The 18,096-nt window shown below is 35.4% G+C and overlaps 1 protein-coding gene across 11 annotated transcripts in view; it reads right to left on the reverse strand.

The window, feature by feature from the left end:
• The window catches only part of GBE1 (1,4-alpha-glucan branching enzyme 1), a 186,635-nt gene that overhangs the window by 44,452 nt on the left and 124,087 nt on the right, over positions 1 to 18,096 (reverse strand). The window contains exon 12 of one of the 11 annotated variants that reach the window (XM_083802252.1): positions 6,708 to 12,867. The exons of the other annotated variants lie outside the window; for them this stretch is intronic. Within the exon in view, the coding sequence (XP_083658378.1) occupies positions 12,752 to 12,867 (116 nt within the window). The 3' untranslated portion in view covers positions 6,708 to 12,751. Of the gene's footprint in view, positions 1 to 6,707; positions 12,868 to 18,096 lie in introns of those variants that run through there. 11 annotated transcript variants of the gene reach the window in all.

Consider the following 18,096-nt stretch of genomic DNA (forward strand, 5'->3'; position numbering starts at 1 on the left):
CGCTAGTAGGTCAAGGGAGGTGATTGTCCCCCTCTACTCTGCGCTGGTGCGGCCTCACCTCGAGTACTGTGTGCAGTTCTGGGCACCACAGTATAAAAAGGACATGAAACTGTTGGAGAGTGTACAGAGGAGGGCTACGAAGATGGTGAAAGGCCTGGAGGGGAAGACGTACGAGGAACGGCTGAGGTCACTGGGCCTGTTCAGCCTGGAGAAGAGGAGGCTGAGGGGAGACCTCATCACAGTCTACAACTTCCTCGTAAGGGGGTGTCGAGAGGCAGGAGACCTTTTCTCCATTAACACCAGTGACAGGACCCGCGGGAACGGGGTTAAGCTGAGGCAGGGGAAATTTAGGCTTGACATCAGGAGGGGGTTCTTCACAGAGAGGGTGGTTGCACACTGGAACAGGCTCCCCAGGGAAGTGGTCACTGCACTGAGCCTGTCTGAATTTAAGAAGAGATTGGACTGTGCACTTAGTCACATGGTCTGAACTTTTGGGTAGACCTGTGCGGTGTCAAGAGTTGGACTTGATGATCCTTAAGGGTCCCTTCTAACTCAGGATATTCTATGATTCTATGATTACTGTAATGCCTCACCACCGTGAGCTCATACATTTGTATAAATACACAAAATCAAAAATATTTAATATATATTTATATTAAAATGTAATCAAATGGTCTATTTGTTTCTAAACAGATACAACAGCTGAAATCTGCTGTATGACTAATATCTAACTTGAGCCATACTTTAGATACGCAAGGACGTTTGTTTGGAAATTTGTTAAAATAAACAGAAAGCCAGTAAAATCGAGCAGAAACAGCTACAGAGTTACATGTGTCCTATTCTGAAACATTTCCAGTTTGTAGCACTCCTCCTACAGAAGATTCCAGTGCAATAGTGGCAGTGTTATCCAAGCAGCAGTGTGTTTGTCCACACCTTGGAAGTGCTACCTGCCTATTCACTTGTCACCCTTTCAGTGAAAATGCATATGCTATTGTAATTCACATGGGTAGATAGTCTTTGTTGTTTTCAAATGTATCATTTACAGATTTCTACGAGGGTAGCCAAGCTGAACGCGTGGCTTACACTTCAAACAAAAGGTAGCAGTGCTGTGATAGTCTTTACTTTAAGGAGCTTATTTTACATCCTCTGATTGCATTTCATTGACAGTGATGCCTACAAAGACCTGCTTCATTTACAAAGTTACCTTGGAACCAGAGAAAACCTATGTGTGAGCATGGTCCTTGGCAGGTCTTTCAGATTCTAGAGCATGCCCTAGGATATTTGGACATGTATCACAGTGCTACAGACTGCTCTGAGATATGGAATGAAGTTGTGCACAACTCCTGTACAAAGAGCAAAAGATAAATTTGATGTATTGGCAATAGATGCCATAACATCTCATCAAGGCATGCTGATTGGCATATGAACTTTATGTGCTTTTAAACAGGCTAGGTTTTACAATCCAGCTGAATTCTGACTAATGTGTAATTAACTGATCTGTTGCAAGTAAATGCAACCACTGTATAATTAAGACTGGACATAATTTAGTCTCTGAGGTAAGTTACAAAACTCAAGGCCTTCTCTGAGCACTTGGACCAAATAAAGCTTATAACACTATCATGCAGAAAATCATACTGTTAGCAGAGAATTTCACCACGTTGTAGTATGAAAAACAGCAAAACGATTCAAAAGTAAGTCGCACGTGTCACATTTGATAAGAAACTTTTTACATTAATATCCTTGCAGGTTCCTAACTTAGCAATTAAACATTATGGCAGAATATGTCAAAGAAATTTTATGAATGTAATTCATACCTTCCGATTACATACACTTTAGAAAATATAGATCAGTATGATGCAGTCATTGTATATCCAAAGAATTCAGTAGAGTCTTTTAATTAACTGTTAGGGAGTTTGATGACACCACTCCAACATAACACATGTAGTGCTTGGTTAGTACATCCAAAACCACTGTCAAAAAGAAAAGCAAATATTTGCCCCAATATTAAGTATTGGCAGTGTTTCAGAATATAAAAAGCCTTCCAAAATGAGAAGAGTTGCAAGCATTTTCAGATCAGGTTTCTTTTACACAGTTCTCTCAAAAATAATTTGTTTTGAAAAATAGACTTGCCTCAGTGAGCTGATAAAAAAAAGCATAGCCCTGGCAAAATACAGCATTCCTACTGTTCAGCACAGCGTATCTTCTTTCTATAACTACTTCAATTCCACTACTTAGCAGGAAGACATTTAAATTTTTATTGTATTTCTACTTCTCAGGAAAAGAATGTACAAGGTTGATGCTAAATAATCATGGATTGAGGATTTCATGTTATATATATATTTTTTTAAATATACACAGCAGATGAAAATAAATGCCAGCTACTGACACTGAAAAAGAAGATTGGCCAACTATCCCCTTTGCTTCAGGGCTACTGCTGTGCTATGAATGAAATATTAGCCATCTGTAAAATCAAACATGCTAGGGAAAAATAAATACAGAAATGACATTTTGAGAGTTGTAACTTTTGCTAACAGTTTAGAACAATCCTGAGGTAGGACATGCCAGCTGATAAAGCTGCTTTCCTATACAGCCATCAATGTAAATGTTATGTGTTGTTATGTGTAACATTAATGAAAATAATTATGTGTAGATAAAGGACTGTGTGTGGGCATCAGACAAAATCAAACCCCTCATCCTGCCATTTCCAAATGCTCATATTCATTTCATATATATATATATATATATGAGAGCAATATACTGAATGAGTTGGAGAAAGGTCCAAAATATACCACAGCTACATATACTTGCATTTAAAAGTTGATGACTATTTTGTGCCACTGAAGTCATTTAACCCAACAGCAGAGTTTGAAAAAGAGAAAACGTAAGGGTGGATCAGGCCCTGCAGAAACCAGATAGCCCTGTTTATAGGAAAGACAAGACCTTGCACCAGGAGCGGCAGAAGCCCTTACTGAGTTCAAGGCTAGCCAAGGTCAGACTACTCTGCTGCTCACACAGATCGACGGGCAAAAATTCAGTTGAAGCACTGAGCCAGCAGCCACTGCCTCCTACAGCTTTAAGGTATTGCTTATCACCTACCCCACACTACCTTGTTCCAAGATAACAACTCAGCCTCATCCACCTGGACTGCCTGCAGCCATCGGCAGAAACTGCTGTTAGTCCTCCACGTGCAGCTGTTGATCCAAAGACTTTGCAACATGCCAGAGAAATAACAGTGACAATGCTCTCCCACTGTAGACTGTGGTCCAGTTCAGGCACTGAACTGCACAGTAACTTTGCATAAGATATTCATTTGGAAATGAGTGATGAAATTTACATATTTCTAACACAAATGTTGGTTTAATGTTTTCTAGCTCTACTTACAGACAAAATAAACTCACCAACCCAGAACCACAACACATCATAGCATTAGGCATTGCTTATTTGGCATTCCCACTCAGACCACAGCATTTCAGTGTGATTTGCTAGGTTGTAGAAGTAATTTTTACTTAATAACTTAGATAAAAGTTAGATGCAACAGAGGAAGCCTCTAGAGTTTCAAATTCTCATTTGCACTACACCAGATTAAACACCACACTTACATTCTGATCCGTTTTCCTTCTGCTCACCAGTAAATAAATACATGACTACAGTATTATAAACACTTTAAATTTTATCATGTGGAAATAATTTGCTGATTTTTCATCTCGGAAAAACTTGACTTCTCATTCTAATTTAGAAAGAAAAACTACCTTTGAAATATACTGATATTCCAAAGAGTGAAACTCCTGCTTTGCAGAGCATGTTTCAAAAGCAGTATCATCAATGGTTCATAAATATTTATGTTGATATATATATAATTAGTGTGTATATCAGAATAACCTCCCACATCAATATGTGCATTCATTGTTTAAGAGTCTCCTTTCAACTTGTTCACTGTTATCTTTGTGGTGTTCTTTTGTTTATTTTTTGTTGTTGTTTTTCTGAGCTACTCTTACATTAGAAATGAAAGAAAGTGACTGGTTCATTCAAGACTATAACCTGACACTTAAAACATTTTTTATAAGTGATGGTTATTACTTCTAGCATATTTCCAAAACACCACTACAATAATTGTATGGTGACAGCTTAGTCTGTTGCAAGATCTCTGCTCATTACAGTCAATCAAAATCAGGATGGCTAGAGGCAAGATTATCTATATTGCTGGCATTTCTTTATTTTTATTTTTTGCTATGTAGAAAAGGATATTGAATCTTGCAAGTCTTGGCTTTCAGTAAGAAAAGTTAGACACCAGTAAGTTTGGTCTCTGTACATAGCCATGCTATAAAATGGGCAAGTTTAAAAAATAAAATAAAAATTGTCATTCCAGGCAGTATATTGAACTGACTGAAAATTCAACTGTTCGGTCACAGAACAGTAAAGGTATAGTATGAATTGAAATGCTTTGTCTGTCTGTAAATGAGATCTATTAATAAAGATGCATAAAAGGTCCATATTAATGTACAAAAGGCTCAGATGACTTAGTTCTGACCTGTCCAACTCAGTTAATTGCCCTGGTATTCACTCATTCTGTCTCCCACTGGAATAGGGATGAAATCTCATACATATTTTGAAAAAGTTATTCTGAACTTTTTGCAAGATCCAATGGTTATGGCGCCTGCATGATGTTAAAAATCAAAATTCATTTAAAATCACTGAGATGTACTGCCTCCATAAAAATACTTAGCCTTACAACAATCACTACATCATCTCCTCCAATTTAAGACAGATTTGCAATCGCTTCATGTGGATGCTACGCATACAAGTCTTTTGTATGGATGGAAAAGATACAAAATTTGACTTCAAAGCATCTTGAACCTGATCCTCACCAAGCCGTTTTTATTTACACCTCAGAGTATAAAATGGGAAAAGTTAAAATATAGTCACAACATAATGTTTACATATATTTTGTGACTATTTACAATACCAGAATAGCATAAGGAAAAGCTGTAACTAACAATCAGTCTCTGAAGAGCATTATCTTCTAGTACTAATTGCAATTAATTGCATCAGATGCAAAGAACTTCTCATGGTATGTTTCTAGACTGGGGGGGAGGGACAAAAAAACAAAACCTGAATGGTTTCACACAGCAGACAGGGTTAGCAAATTTATGAAATAGGTCCCTGCTTGAGTAACTAAGGATGGTGCTGCCAGTCAGTTCCTGGCTCTCACAAGGCAGCCATCTGCTCTGGGGGTGGCGTGCAGTGCAACAAGGATGCTACGGCAGACCGCTACAAGTGTCCTGACAAACAGATAGGCTGTATTTACAAATGTAATTTAAAGATAGGCTTGACTCGTGTACATTTAATCAGTGTCAGCACAATTGAGAAATGGATGGGGGAAACAGAATACAGGAAAGAAGAAAATATAGGAAAGACGAAAAGCAATTTAGCAGGTTTAGGTACAGCCCATCAGGCAATTGCCCAGCAGGCAATAGCTTTGGAAGCTAAAGAGAAACATCACTCCTCAGAGAAAAAGAGGAGTGCACTGCAGAAAACTGGTACTGATGGTTCCTATGCTACAAATAGCAAGTGATTTATAAAATAATAACATCCAAAATCTCTAAGATTAGAGAAAGCCTCACAGGACAGTCATTTGTCTTTTTTTTTTTTTTTTTTAATGGAAGGAGACAGGAAAAAAATCTTGTAGTATTTATAGAAAAAGCTAAAACTGGATATTTGTCAAAATTTAGAACAAAATAAAGTGGGAAAATTTACAAGGAATGCTGTCATCAACAAACTGGATCATAACTGAATGTTACCATATTCTTTCTTTGAAACATCACTTGTAGCAGAAAATGACCTTTCTGTATATTAATCTATTAATCTTTTATATTCTCCTCTCCTTGTACTTCTGAATAGGCAATACCTTAAAGAAACAACTTTGAGACCTCAAAAAGCTACAAGATGTATTGCATTAAGTGGCATTATTCCATCCCCTTTCTTTCAAGTAATCATTCTTACTACAGGCAGAAGGACTAGAGACAAGATTTTGGCCATTTGCCTCCCAGTGCCTTTTGATGAAAAGCATCTAAGAGGTACTCAGAGTGCCATCACGCAGAGCTTCTGCCAATTCTATACTTCACCTACCAGTTTGCAGGTTTTAGCATAGAAATTTGTTCAAGTAACTAGGAAATCAGGAATCTATGAAAGAACAACACTTTCTGATGACTGGCATATTACATACATAATTCCAGACGTGCCATCAGCACATACATTAAGAGCACTAGTATGAGGTACACATGCATGGATAGGAGCTGAGCAGTGTGGATCCACAGAGAGAAGCAGAGGTTACCTGCTAGACTTCAAACTACTGGTATTTTTTTGTTGTTTTTATTTAGAAAAGCCTCAGAAGAGCTAAGTATAAAAACTTTTAATATAAATAACTTGCTGAATTCACCATGCCACCTCACACTACCAGCTTTTATCAAGAAAGACTCTACCCAGTGTAAGTTATTCCTCACCAAAAGGCAGCAGAAAGGGGAACCTATGTATTTTGATCTCTCTATGTGCATTTATATTGACAGGAAGATAATCTCAGAGTATGTAGTTCAGTTAGTGATCAAGGGAACAAGAGTGGGCAAAGTGACCTACCCAAAGTGACCAAAATATACACGACAAAACGGATGTGGTTTTTTTTTTTTTTTTTTTTGTTTTTTTTTGTTTGTTTGTTTTTTGTTTTTTTTTTTTACAACTCCATTTTACTTTACAAAATTCTATGTGATCATTTCACAAATTCAGAATGTTAAAAATACTTATAAACAACTCTCTGGAAGGCTTCATAGGGAACTGATCAGGTACTCTTTCTTTTCATCCAAGTGGTACCTGCAGGAGAAAGAACGTACATTTTGCATGGTGCAACTGGGGAAGGGCTGACTCAGACCAAGTGTCTTTGTACATCAGAATAAGAGTTTTTTGTCTGGAGTCATTCTCACAGGAAAGGAAGGTATCATAAAGCAAGATTCATTACCTATCTTAATATTCTTGATTATTTTTTTTTCCACACAACTTCGTTCAATCAAAGTTGGGAAATAAGTAAATAGCCTAACACTGCAAACCTGTGAGATCCATTTCAAAGAAATGGAGATTCACCGTGAATTATCCGTCTTCATTTCTGTATACCATACGTCCCTATCTTCCGATTACAGCTACTTCTGGTTTTGAAATTCTAAATTTGCTATATCCACAGATGGCAGTATTCCTCTTATACTTGAAACACACTTAGCTGGGCCCTAAGACTGAAGGCATAACAAAACCAGAATCTTTCAAGACATACATAACAAATGATTTTAGGTTTTCCCTATGACACCAAGTTAACATATACAAATAAATTTACACTGACAAATGAGAATCGGTGCAGATTACAAATCTAGATTACTTTTTGGCTGCTTAAAACATGGTAAGTTTTTAAACTTTTTCTTCTTTTTTTTTTTTTTTTCTTTTTTGGAAACAAATACTTCTGAACTAGCTGTATAAAATAATACAAGTAAACTCATTTAAGTAGCCACCTCCAACATTTTTCCTTGAGCAATTTTTTACTAGAAGAATGCTTTAGGATGTTTTAAGGTGTACTCCTCCTTTCCCTACCCCAAAGGGTATGTAATTGCCAGAAATTCTGTATGCATGTATTCACCATTCTATTTTAAAACAGTATTTCCAAAACTATCATTCTATTTTACTGAAACTTGTATGCATTTGAAGTACTATAGCAATGCTATCATTGCTCTCCATACAAAGAAATGATGCAGCTTTCTTAGGACCCAAGCTGAAGACGTATTGCAACCACACTAAGAAGAACGTAATGCTTTTTCTGCCCTTAAGACAAGGATTCTTTAGTTCAAAGGAAAAATAAACTTTGATTTCAGAAAAAAGCTTGCTTCAGTGTCAGAAAAATGCTGTGTTAAAACTGTTTGAGGAAAGCCAAATATTTACAAACACTAAGATGATTTCTCCTCTCTCCCCCCAGCAATGCTGTACGGAAATTCAAAGTGACAAAAGCAAAACACAAAACAGAGACAAGAAACCATTACAGATTACTTACGCAAAAAAAATTTGATTTGGACAGCTGAAATACTTTTCAATGATGATTTTTCATTTCTTTTTTTTATTTATTTATTTTTTAAAAATGATGTTACTAAGGTGGTAAATGCTTTGCATGGATCTTCTTTAAAAAGGGGAAAGACAATCCTCTGAAACAAATTAAATTACATACATAACTGCAAAAAAGTTACCAATATCGTTAGTCTTCCCCTTTTGTTTCATTTCAGTCTTTAACACAGGCATAAAATGCTGGTAGCTTATTTCACTGCTTGTTTTCTTATTCAGATCTTAACAGGAACATTTTATTGTCAGAATGTCAGACATTCTTTTAAAATCTGATACTGCATGGGAACAGTGGGAAATGGGGAGTGGCTATGGGGGAGAGAACCAAGAAAATCTTATATCATTAGGCCCAGTCTTTTGATATCTCTCAGATATGGCTCACATCAATCCCACACAATGAAAATGAAAAAAATCTTACAGGAAGAAAGATAAAGTACAACTTCTAAATCCAATGTACTCACCGCTGCTTTCTACAGGATTTTCTCTATACATATTCCATGAATTCCACCCTGGAGAAATACTTCTAGCACAAACACTTCCATATGTACAGTTAGGCACTGAAGGAGTAGAACATAAGACCTTCGGACACACAACATGCTGTTTTATGTCTAGTTCAAAAGTGCCTGTTTCAGTATTTTCAGTGTCTTCATATAACAGAAAACACCAAGAATCAAAAAGCTTACCAAAAAGATATAGGAAAGCAGATATAATAAAGAGCAGTTTTATTTCTATGCCTTCTTCTCTTCCTGTATGTAAGGTTTCAGAGACAAAGCAATAAGTTTAGTCATGTATTGCTGTGTGCAGTGTACAAACCAAACACTACTTTAACGCAGGAAATGAAAAATGACAAAACACTGTCCTGTTAGCCTACAAATATAAATGCAAAGTGTAAATACAGAAAATGGAATTTCACATTTTATCTGAAAAACTTCAACTATATCAAAATTAAGCTCAATTTTAAATGTCCTTCATATTTCATAAGAGACTCCCTGCTTCATCATTTTTTGAGATGCCCTTCTTTCCTGTAAGCAGGAAGACAACACATCAACTAATAGCTTACTAAATTTCTAAGACTACTCACAGCCAGCACTGTAACAACATTAGAGCTTTTTTTTTTTTTTGGGGGGGGGGGGGGGGGGGGGGAGCGGACACGGACAGACAGAACTGTAAGAACAAAGTTCACATACTAGAGAAGTCTGCACAAATAAAGCCAGTTCTTTTTCACATCTACTGAAATTAATATGTGAATATTCCAGTATCTTTATCAACTTATGGGCTTTGAATAGTCATATTAAAATGTGACAAGGAGGCATAAGCACAGCTTGAAGCAATGGCTTCTAAAACTTCAGATTAAATCAGACAAAACGAAATAATCTTCATAATAAAGCCAGAAAGAAAATGGAACTTAAAACAAAAATACACACTTCAGTTGAAGTGATTGGACTGGCTAATCTTCCAATTTCTCCTCACAAAAGCACCTGCAGGCAGGAATAAAAGTTATGCCAAATAGCACCTCCATCATTTTCTTCTAGATCACCTTTACTTCTTCAGAACGAATTTTTAGTACTGAGATGTTTGCAAGTATGACACGTATTAATATAAGAGTTCATATAAGGAAGGCCATCAGGATAAAGCAAATTCAGAAACAGGATGAACTAGTATTTCAAACATACAACTGATATATATATATATATATAAGCTTTTCAGTAGTGCTTGCTAGGTTATACTTTTCTTTCTCTAAAATAATAATAAAAAAGTATTATGAAAGAAAACATTTTAAAATATATTGAAAAAATAAAGAATTTTTAAAGAATTCTCTCTTCACAAATTGAAAAGAGGTCTGCAAAGATGCCTAAGTACAGCAAAATAGAACACAGAAAAAAAGCACAACAATATGAATGGGAATCTACTGAAAATGGAATATGCATTTATACAGTATTTTGTTTGTTTGTTTTGGTATCTGTAAAAATCCAGCACTCTCACTATGCCAGCTTAGATGAAAGAAATATTCCTAACTTACAGAAGTCATCCATGTTCAGAATTCTGCACTTTTCCTACAAGTAATATTATGTAAAATTCATCACTTTCTAAGACCGTGACAGCCATTATGAACTAAAATAAATAACCAACCAAATAAAACGAAACATTTGATTCAGGCTGAGCTCGTTTGTTTTTAAGAGGTCAGATACATATATTCCCTGACTCCTAGAGAGAGCACATGCACAAAGGACACCTGTGTAGAAGTCTACAGTGGGGGTGCAGAGAGATGGGGGGTGTATTTTTACTTCAGGGTACATATCAATTAGTAAGAATCACATGTCACAATCCCAAGGTTTTTACTTTTCAAATTTAATGAGTATAATTTAAATGGAAGGCATACTGACGATTCAACACTATACATTAACGGATCCATTTTCTTCCTTCAGATTTCCTTTTTTCCACAATAACATTTTGAAATAAGGCCATGTCTTCACTGTGAAGACAAAGCTTGTGAGCTTAGGCTGCACTAAGAGTTGACCTATAATACAGCTATCAAGGTGATCCATGCCATCCTGCAGTATTTGGTATTAATAGTCCAATGAAAAAATTGATAAGCATAAGGGAGATTTTTCATAGTCATGGACTCTGAAGTCAGGAATGGTTTACAAGACTACTTTTCAACAATCTCTAAAAAAAATGCTAGTTAAGAAGCTATTCAATTGGAATAACTTGCCTGTCTGACCTGGTCTGTCAGACCTTTGTCTTCCAGCTTGGCAGTTACTTTTACTTAAGATATATAGAATGCAGTATTTTATATTCAACAAGATATTCCAGCTCAAAAGCTATGTATTGTATTTGCCAAAAATGTAGCAATTTTTTTTCTGCTTATCCAAAACCCATTTTTCTTTCTTCCTAAGATCCCTTTCTAATTTACTCCACTATAAATTCCTCATCTCCTTTCTTGAGATGTTTACTAAAGGCAGCTCTATATTCATACACAAGATAGCCTCATAACACACTTAACTCTGAAGCTAAACCAAAATAACTAATTTTCACTGTATTTTCATAATTTCTAGAGCCCATGGAAATCATTTGCCCTGAAGTATGTACAAAAATGCATTTTTAATAGCAGGAAAGATAAAGCAACTTTCCTGGGTTAACAGAGCCTTGCAGCTCTGGTACAGTACCAAGCTGATTCTGTACTTCCTTCTATCCCTACATTTTCCTGGCTTGCCTTCTACCTTGCACATTCACTCCTTCCAACACCAACAGACAGCTGCCTCTCCATGACTACTGCTATAAAGCATTTTTCATTAAGTCTCTTGACATATGAAAGGACACCAACGGATTACAGTGCTTTCAAATTCTCTTTTTGTAAACTTCAACAGAGTTCTAATAAATTACAACAGGAATGTACTCCAGATCAAAGTATGAAGTCTATGCTTGCAATAATAAATTTTAGTGACACTTAATGCCTGCACAGTTTTAAATTTTAAACTGAGGATCTCAAAAGACATATGAGAGACAGGTCAAAATTTATACGGGATGTTTCAATATGCTTTCCACCACATAATTTACTACATCTTATTAAAATTTGCATTAAAAATACCTTGCCCCTTGACGATCAATGCAAATTCAACTACAATGCTGTTTAAATTCATATTCTAGTAAATTTCTGAGTAAGTGTCAGATTGATGGCCTCAGAAAATTAAGACAATGAGCAGATCTCAAGCTAATAGGGCTTGTGAAAACAAGTTCTTGAACTCAAAGACATGGAATTTTATTCCAGTGTCACCACCAAAGGTGTTATTCCAGCTTAAACTACATTGATCTAATGAATTAGTGATGCTACTGAGATGAATTCATTTCAAATTACCACAACCGTACCCATTAAAATCCAAATTGGAATGTATGCCTAAGGATCTACTAGTACTCAGACTTTACTAATACAAAATGTCATCTGCTCAGTCATGTCTCAAAATAACAATTCCTTTCTGGGTAACACATGCGGTTTAATTTTATTTGGCTACGCATTGCCCTACACCAGTCTGAGAAAGAACAATGCATCACCAAGTGCAGAGTTGCTGATTAACAGATTCTTATGCATGCTGTTATACCAGCTCAATATGGTTTCATATTGCTAAATTATTTGATTGGGATGTAAAGGAAAATGCATTTTATGTCACCTGTCTCTATTTAAAAGCCAGCCTACAAAGTATAATTGGGAAAAAATTTCCTTGCTTTTTGGTAGAATTAATTTCTCTAAACTGTGCAGTTCCCGAGTCCTTTCCAGACTGAGTACAGACAGACAGCAAAAAATAGAAGTAAAACACCCCTGTTTGTAGTGTGTTTGGAGTTTCAGAAATAACTTAAAAACAGAAGTAAAACAAAACATGAGTGGTTACAAATTATCAGCAACAAAATTGTATGAAGTACAGTTAGCAGCAGGGAGAGAAAAGAATCTTTAATACGAGAACAGCTCAATACCTTCTTTAAAAGATCCAGTTCCTTTCATAAGGAGAGAATTGTACAAGACAATTCACAACACGTATTCTTTAATGAATGGTCATTCTTTCCGATGACATAAATAGTTCATAAACAATCCCTTTGCCACTGTTTGGGTCGGGCACTCTTACCCTTTTTCCCTGCTCTTACACAAAATTCTTCCAGTGATGGTCTTGGACAGATTTAGCAGCTCCATTGTGTTTTTTATCAGGTAGACTGTTTCTATAGACATCTGGCAAGAAACTAGAAAATAAACATAACTCCTATGCTTTGTGACAAAGAAGCTAAAACCTATTAGAAAACTATGTGTTAGCACATGAATTTGTTGAAGAAGGTAGCACTGAGGAAAAAAAGCAAGTCTAGTCTCTCAAAAAGATAAATGTCCATTTTTGATTCAACTGGGACCTTGATGGTGGATTCCAAAGTTACATACAGATCAGCTTAGTTACGTGGAAGTCTGAAAATATACATATTTTTTTTCCATTTGGTTTTGGTACAGTGTCTTCAGATCAAGAACCAAGAGTGTCAGAAGTCGACAGGTTATCTATAATAAGTATAATCAATCTATCATTCTGAACATAGGCAGTGATGGACTTAACCTTCACAAGAACATAAAAAAACACATACATAACCCCAAGAGTGCTCTCTACTCAGAAGAGGGAACAAGCTAGATTGTGTGATGATTTTGCTCATAAAGCCTTTTCAGAGAAAAAACAAAGGCATTTTTACGTACCTTATATTGAGGCTCTCTCAAAAGCCCTAATTGTTAACAGAAAGTTCATAGAATGAATCTAAGTTTTTGTAATAATTACAATACATTTTAAAGCACTTCAAGAATACATAAACAGATAACATTCGAAGTGTTTTGCTTGGATCCAAGTTAATTACAGCACAGAAAGGCTGAGACAAATACACTTAATTGCTTACACAATGAATCATCAAGCAAATATTTGTGTGCATATACACACACACAAAATCAATTTTCAATATATTAGAGTTACAAAGAATTACCACACTTCAATACTAACAGGCAATATTTTATCCTCCACAAAATTATAACATCTGTAGATGTTACATCTTAAGTCTAATTAACAGTTTTTCATGTATACTTATGTGCATTAACATGCACAACTCCCTATCAGTTTGAGACATTTTTAAGACAGTTATTTTACTACAGTGGTTACATTCTATAAAAAAGGTAAAGGAGTCTGAAAGTGAGGTAGACCTATTGATTTTCAATTGATTTTGATTCAAGGTGAAAATGAAAACTTAAAACACTATTTAGTGAGAACATTGTAACCACTAAATTTATATTTAACTATTGAGTATTTAATTTCTTTCATAAAAGACTGCAAAGTAAAACAAATCAATGCCATCTATATTTAGTCTAATTATCATTTACTGAAATTTTCCTGAACTTCATAGCTACAAAAGGAGGAAAAAACAATTATGAAAGGACAAAGGAACAGCTATGTCCTGCAGAGTCAGAAATCCAGAAGATGTAGAAAATGCTTTCCATAACATTATGACTTTGTCGTGATTTCTGTAAATTATAATTTTGCATTCTTAACTAGAGAAATTCCTCTGAAAATCACTGCTGAACATGTCAAGTTGTAGTATACACAGCTTATGATTGTGATCATTCTTCAAAACAATAAAGCACTAATGAAGACTTTTGTACAAAGGGATATAGAAGATTTCACATGACACAACCCATCGTATCAGTAGACCTGGCTATATACACTCATACATGGTGACAGAGATGTTACAAGCCTGAACTGCGAGCTGTACAAACTACACAAGATGCACGGCAACAGATAGAGTCTTAAGAACAAAGCTTGAGACATTAGCAGAGGTCACAATACCAGTATTACTGTGATTAAATGGCGGCACTAAGCATAATACAAGAAAATCTATAATTCCCCCAAATAACTTAAGTTTAAAAAAAAAATAAATCAAGTCTCCGTAACAGCAGAGAAAGAAAAAAAATGGAAAACTACTCATCATTCAAAAAAAAATCCAACCTTATAACCCAAATAGAATGGTTTGATTTACTACATATCCACTCCACTCATAATACTTGACTATCTGATGCTATGAAGACCCAAGAGCTGCATGCAAACTAAGGAAACATCAGCATTGCTCGAAACATCAGCGTTGCTCTGAAAGAAAAAACAGAAAAGTCACACAAGACATTGAGAGTCCTCAATTCAGAGGACTCTCTCCCAGCCTGGAAAAAACACATCCAGATTTCAATCCATGAAAAATGTCGGAGAAGCTGTTAACTCCTGAATACTGAGGATGTTGCTGACTACGAAGGCTTATTTTTCAAGGTTCCTAACTTGAGAAACCATAGTGTAGACAATAACTACCCATCACATGTATACAAGAAGCCATTTTATTTACATATTTAAAAGAGATACGCACATGTATGGAGCTTTCTTACCTACCCTCTCAAGTAGGGAATGGAATCAATTACCACAGCCAATTTCTAGTATTTGGACACACTTTGCGAAGAGAAGATGGGTCACAAGGAAAAATGGACATGTGGGTATGTGTTTGTGTTACATTATGAGACAGTCTTCCTCTTTAATTGCTTTTGTACTAATCTCTAATGCATTTTGAGCGTGTAGAAATGAAGCGTATTTCACTGAACAGTAAATGAACAAATAAATTAACAATTTGTACATCTAGAAGACCTTCCAGAAGAGACTCAAAGCAATGAAGGAAGCCTATTCTAAAAAACTGGATTCTCCACTTCCACTCCCTAAGTTTTGAGTGGGGGCATATGGTGTACTGTGGAACAACACTGTAGGTAGATGATGTCTATGCCAAGCTGTAGGTAAAACCTCAGATTACACCCTTATTTTGCACCTTGCTTGATCTTAAGGGTCTTTTCCAACTTAGATGATTCTATGATTTTAATTGTTTCTGTCAGACTGCCATGAAATTAAAACACCTGGTAGAACTGGCAACACAGAAAGCACATTTGCCAGGTATGCCAGCTAAACATATTAAGAAGAATGACTTCAAACTCCCTATCCTAATGCCCATTCTTTACTAGCTGAGCATTTTAATACTGTTTATTAACAGGAGTTGACTATATGGAGCTAGTTTAACAAGTATTTGCTCTTGCAAGGCCATTTTCTAACTTATGATCACAAAAGTCACAATGATCACTGAAATCAAGGCACAACAGTAATAATTGTAAGAAAGTAAACAGAAAAAATAAAATTCAGAGTCATTTGTTTGCAACATCTCTAAGAAAAAGAAAATAACCCCTTTGGTTTAAAATGAATATCCTTGTTCTGAATACAATTTCTTTTTAACCACAGTAGTTTGCAAGAAAAGTAGCATTTTAGGTTTTGAATCAAGAAAAGATACATTTTGCCTTAAATAACATCCCCATTTATATTGTAGGTTATGTTCTGTTCTTTTTATTTCAAACTTTAACTTAACATTCTTAAAGCAAATTGTATGCACATCTCCCAGACTGAAATTGGTGCAACTGATATAGCTTTCGCACTATTTCTTTTCTTGGTTAACATGTTTTTTTGCCTAATAAATTCTTTTATTATCAAATTCCTTAGTTTACAAAAATCTAAGTTTCTTTCTGCAAAATACTAATTTGGAGGAACAGTTGATGCATAGCATTTTTTTAAAGGCCAAAGAGAGAACAATGTCTCATACCAAACCATTAGAGAAGAAACTATTTAGAGCATTTACAAAATAATATAAAAAAACCCTCTAAATATAAAGTAAATAAACTACAGTGTAAGTGAACTGATGAGTGGGAAGAAAAGGAAGCTTTTCAGATTGATTTGATATTAGTGAAACAGAGATAAATGTCACCCCAAACAGTAACACCATCATTCAACGATCATGACTGCAAATTTCTGTAGTTACTGAAAATCATTTTCTTGCTTCTAGATGAAAAAAAATGTTGTTTTGCAGGGAGAGAAAGACTTGGTCTCTGGAGCCCTAATTAACAGTTGTTTTACTATAGAAAAGCCACGGAAAACAGTACTAGAGATTCATGTTGGGATTAATCTCAATTTAAATCAATAGATTCGAGTTTAAGCCTATTTAAAATGAAGAAGGAAGCAAGAAAATGGTTGCAAACTGAAAAGCAAGATTTTAGTGGCATAAAACAGTAAATATTTGTGCTATAAAGGATCCCAAGGATCTACAATGCTATTTAAGGCCCCTTGGGCTAGATCTTATGTCTATTCTAGGCAATAAAGCAGTTACCATTCCTTGTCTAAATTTAGGTAGACACAGATGAAACACAAGATAAGGAGAGAAAATGGAAACAAGCTCACTGAAGAACTGGCACAGTTCTTCAACATCCTGCAGGGTTTTCCATAATTGCAGGGTACAGACAATGAGTAAGAGAATAGGAAAGAAAATTTCAAGGAAATGAACTACTACAGTTGCCTATAGCTTTTCTTCAAGGACAGGATGGAAAATGAAGCAATATACAAACAGAACAGTGCAGCTATTATTTATGGGAAATATGAGAGTTTTTAATGTTGAAGTTAAATATTGTCCAGTGGATGACAACAGTGGTTAATTTATTCGCGAGGTGTGATCAGAAAATCCCTGAAGTATTCTAGGAGTCTTATAACTTCTATTAGTCCTTGTTTAGCAATTTAGGAAATAGTCAAATCTTAAGACTTTTTGTTCTTTTGTAGTAGTTGAATTGACAATAAAGAACATATTTTAGTCAGATGTAGGGTATTTATTTTGGATTTGAATCCTCACATTAGAGTAGGCAAATATCTTTGACTTCAAATATTTTTCCAAGTTTTTCTTCTGTTTTGAACTACATTAATATTATATGTATGTTGTATTCCAGTATCATTACAATTACGAACAAAAATACTTGTCTATGAACAGAGGTTTTACCAATATTGCCAGTAGAAAAGTGATTTCTACTAATACAGGCACATACTGTGAATGCTTTGGACTTTTTCTTAAAATGTCATTAAATCTCAGACAAGCAGATGTGTATTATTTACGTTAACACCTCCATGGAAGCTTGCCAGTGGAGGAGCAAACTGTGGCCTTACTAAAGTATAGCACAAAAAGAATTAATAACTTTTGTGATTTCCTAAAATCCCGTACCATTTTCTGACCAGCACTGGCCAGTCTCAGTACTAAAATCTACATCTACAACAGGAATTGGGCAGAACAAACTGCAACTGCAGTATGATTGCTACTCCCTATGTGCTTTGAAAGCAAAGGATTTAGATACAGCACAAGTATCAAAACAATTACTATAAAACAATACTATTATTATTAAACAAACTGTCCTTCCAGAGTGTTCATTCCCTAAAGCGGAATGTTAATCATTGTCATGCTCATTTTCAGTGAAGCGTATTAAGTTTTTCCTTTCTAGGTTAAGTCTTCCATTCCAGAGGGGCAAACGAAACCCCAGAGATTACTTGCAAAAGCTGCACAGAAAACTGA

This window comes from Anser anser, assembly GCF_964211835.1.
Source record: "Anser anser genome assembly, chromosome: 1".
In the NCBI taxonomy this organism is placed as follows: domain Eukaryota; kingdom Metazoa; phylum Chordata; class Aves; order Anseriformes; family Anatidae; genus Anser; species Anser anser.